The sequence below is a fragment of the Austrofundulus limnaeus genome, unplaced genomic scaffold (assembly GCF_001266775.1).
Source record: "Austrofundulus limnaeus strain Quisiro unplaced genomic scaffold, Austrofundulus_limnaeus-1.0 Scaffold186, whole genome shotgun sequence".
NCBI classification, from domain to species: domain Eukaryota; kingdom Metazoa; phylum Chordata; class Actinopteri; order Cyprinodontiformes; family Rivulidae; genus Austrofundulus; species Austrofundulus limnaeus.
In genome coordinates this window covers 485,584-489,838 of record NW_013952588.1, presented here as the reverse complement: position 1 = coordinate 489,838, position 4,255 = coordinate 485,584, and the positions used below count along the sequence as shown (strand labels likewise).

General features: G+C 38.9%; 1 protein-coding gene across 1 annotated transcript in view; it reads left to right on the top strand.

Annotated features, from left to right (window-relative positions):
* dmtn (dematin actin binding protein) overlaps window positions 1–4,255 on the top strand; it is a gene marked incomplete at its 5' end in the record, with an annotated part of 18,554 nt that overhangs the window by 11,552 nt on the left and 2,747 nt on the right. Inside the window, 1 exon segment of the mRNA XM_014018214.1 lies at window positions 3,346–3,411. Coding sequence (XP_013873668.1) covers window positions 3,346–3,411 — 66 coding nt within the window.

The window sequence follows — 4,255 nt, the reverse complement described above, 5'->3', positions numbered from 1 at the left end:
TACGCACAAAAACATCAAAATTAGCACAGAAACAGTACTATATAACATTTTAGACACATTCTAGACAGTTTATCAGCTAAAATAAGTCAATTTTGGGTTAAGTTACTCTTTAAGTGCACAGGCTAAAAAAATACAATAATACATGGGTCACTGCACTTACTGCATGCTTAATCTTTAAAAATAAAAGGACTTTACTTAAAAAGGTTTTGTATTTCATATAGTATACAGTATTATTGAAGTTGGCCCTCAGCCGTATGATAGATTTCCATTTTTGCCCTAAGAGGTTTGGGCACCCCGATGGGTTTTATGAAGCTCAGGATAAAACTTCACCATTAAACATGAATTAATCTATCTATCCATAAATCTATTATATTTACCTTCTTTTTCCATTCTGAAAAAGAATGGGGGGTCCCTGGAGCCCAGCAGATGGGGCAGGAGACACACTGGACAGGTTGCATGTCCTTTAACAGGGCCACATAGACACAAACAACCATTAACCAGCCAACTAACAACTAGAGACGGTTTAGTTAAACTAACCTAACAGTCACGTTTTTGGTATGTGGGAGGAAACCAGAGTAAACAGAGAAAACCTACGCATGCACAGAGACAACAACTCTACCAGCTGCACCACATTGCAGCCGATAAACTTCACAATCTGCCCAAGTGGATTCAGAATGACACATTTCTTACCAAAAGCAGGATTTTGTGTTGAGCTTTCAGACATTCAGGGACCTGCTGCTGTTATCAGATTATTTCTTCTGCACTCAGTGACTTAAAGTTTGGCTCTCAGAGAGAGGAACTTCATTTGTAATGTGGTCCACATGTAGACCAGAGATGGGTTTGTGAATGATTGGATTATCAAGGAGCTGGCTCATCTAAAATGAGCTCCAGAGGACAAAATGGTGACATCATGAGCGCAGTGAAAGTGTTATCAGGCAGTTGCTGGAACATAGAACTCACAGACAAAACAGTGAGGGGAGGTTTGCAGACAGATACAGCATATTAAACATTAACAGCCCTTACTGGACTCTTTATAAAACCTTGTTTTACTTCCTCCAGTGGGATAGGTAACAGCCACGAGTGACTTTAACCATTTCTTCACCTATTTTAACTTTCTTCACATAATCGTCTTGTAAGAAATACGTGTTCGATATGTTAAACCGTTCAAAACCCGTTTCTTACCGTCCGTCGTAGCTATAAGCGCTTGTTTTGTCAACGACCGCAAAGCTAACAAGCTATCATTGCCTACACTGGAACCTCCTTCAGCATAGCAATGCTAACACAGAAGCTAACAATTAGCGAGTCTGTTTCAACGCCCCAACACACAGACCACAACGGAGTAACCACGATCTGCACACAGTCCCGTTTTATTATCAATCTGGAAAGCAAAACTATTTTGTTCACCTGCGTCCGTGCGTGCAACGATGCGGCGGGTACCACGACAGGCCCGTGCTGAAAAGCGGCGTCAACACAGCGTAGCAGTCAACTGACCTGCAGCCGAACGTCGTGGGTCACCAAACTGTAAGAAATACATGTTTTAATATCGGCTGAAATCAGATGAAAACACAAGTGTTGAATAAAATGATCTGTGATAAGAAATAATGTCATACAGCACCAGAATTCTGGAGTGAGGTTTATTTGCCACCAGACTGACAAGCGAAACCACACTGGAATTAAAAACAGGAAGTCCCTGGTTATATACCGTCCAGAATCTTCAATGCCTGAGTTCGCCCCCTGCTGGCCTACAGCTGAATTACAGGCATTCAGACAAACAAACCTCAATCTAATGGTTTAAAAACGGTTCACTTATGTGTTGTTATGATTCGGACATGTAGCTACCCTATTAAATTAACACATAATATAACAAACATTATAAAAGTATTATAAAATAAGGAAACCCTAATACTCTGGTGTTGTTTGTAATATCAGTACTAAGCTATAATAACTATAATTTTCTTCAATCTTACTATCCGTCAAACTTATTAGCTGCACATAACCAGAGGAATTAATCTCTTAAAATAAACTTTCTTAACAAAACCAAAAAGATCTTCACTTGAACTCAAAACCCTCAGAAGGGAGCCGGTTCAGATGTTATCATCCATTAAATGGACGTTATTAGCCGTTATCAGTCCCATAGAATGGCTTCAGACTGTCCCGACGGTGCCCCCTAGTGGGTTACCAGTGCCATATACACTGGAATGCAACAATTTATCGTAGCCCATGTCATTTTCTCTAAAATTTACCTTAGTGGCTTTATGCCTCATACTCTCCAGCTGACAGTCTGAAGCCATTCTACGAATCCGAAGCGGGTGTATAAGGGATCCAATCAGGATGTTGTTTTTTCCAACAACAGAATTCCATAAGCGCTTCACCCAGTATTGTCCCCTCTGCAGCATAGAATATAAAAACAAATAAATAATGGAACCCTTTAAATGAGACATATGCTTTTAAATCCTTCTATTTCACATTTAAATCATGCAGTTGTGGAGCTGAACTGCTTTGGTCTGAATTCCTCCATAAGAGTCTGACCCAGAGCGAGAGGAGAATGAAGACTATAAAATTATAGTTTGTCAATCCAGACTTTATTTCGAAGTTCCGACTCAAATAATTTGACGTAATAACTAAACTGATTTATGTCCACTGGTTCCACTCATCTGAGCCGAGTAAATTCAAAGCAGTTTATTCATTTTCTTTCAAAGAAAATGATCTGATATCAGAATCATTACATTAGGCACATGATCTTTTGACTTCCTGTCATTTCCACAACTCTATATGTTTACATTTGATTGTATTATTAAAATCTTACATCTGAAACAGGTTTTATCTGAGCTTTTTATTCATTTTATTCCCTCTCATTTCAATTTTGGTAAATAACTTTTCCGTATATTTATTCCTTACTCTTTATTTAACCTTTGTATCAATCTGTAAATCAAACTGTTTTTAGACAAGTGTGTCACAAAGTTCACATGGTTGGTTTTGTAGGAAAAACTGCAGCTTAAGATAAAATAAAAAATATATATTGTCTTTGTGTTTTGTATGATTCATTTCACCAGTTTATAAATGTGTGAAATGAGGTAGAAAAACAGAGAGATCTGAATGAACGAAAGGTTCAAAAAGGGATTTATAATCTGCAGAAGTGAGGGGCTTTATGTGGTGTTTGTTCTATCTGCTGTGCTTGTAAATGTTTGCTGAGGTCAGTGTCCACTTTAGGTGATGCGACAAGACCAAACAGACTCAAAAGTTCTGCAGATGTTTTTTTACCACCTTCCTTCTCCTGGCTGCTGACAGCTTCTGTCTTTGAGCTGCGTCTGTAGAACAAACTGTGTTTGAAATGTGTTTGTGCAGAACGGAGAGTCTCGGAGGGAGCGCATGGACAGAGGCAACTCTCTGCCGAGCATCCTGGAGCAGAAGGTGAGGAACCTGGTACCAGACCAAGATCCTAGTTTCATTCTGACCCGGGCTCATGATTTACAAAGCAGGTCCAACTCAGCCTGGGTTTCTTTAGGAGAGCTGGTTCTAAACAAGGAATCCTGCCTGAGAGTGGGTTGAGTGGCCATGTGTTGGATGTGTGGACCTTTTATTCAAAAACATAACCTGATCCAGCATAAATTAGAGACTTGGTTTTATTTTCAGAGCTTACGGGTATTTAAACTGAAACTGGACATAATAATTCCTGCAAAATCACTAAAAATTGCTTGATAGTTTTTGTGACATTAGTTTAAAAGAAGAGATCTATTCACTTACTTCACCAATGAACACTACCTCTATATGTTTCAATGAACTGTGTGCATCAATGTTTAGGTGACAATACAACACATGTATGGTACCAGAAGTCTTTTGAGCTGTTTAACAGCAGGAGCCAAAGGAAGCAGTAGGGATGTGGTTTTAGAGATCCACAGTATTATTCCAACCTCAGTCCTAGAAGAGAGGACAGAAAACTGAAAACAGAACAAAAACATAATAGAACTAGATCTGGGAATGCTGTTACAGCTAACCATAATCTGTGTGCGAGTTGAAAAAAATAGTGCAATTTGCTCATTGGGCCTCATGCAAGAACCGTTCATACGCAAAGGTTTGTTCTTAAATTGTGCGTACGAGTGATTTAGGAGAATTTGTGGCATTCACCAATGTTTTCGTATTCTAAGATTTTCTTCAGATACGAACAAAATTCACGAGTGGTCCAGACCTGTCGTATATTTTACCAGCAGTCAGTCTGCTGTTATCCATGAAAAGTTTTCTTCAATAATTTAATAAC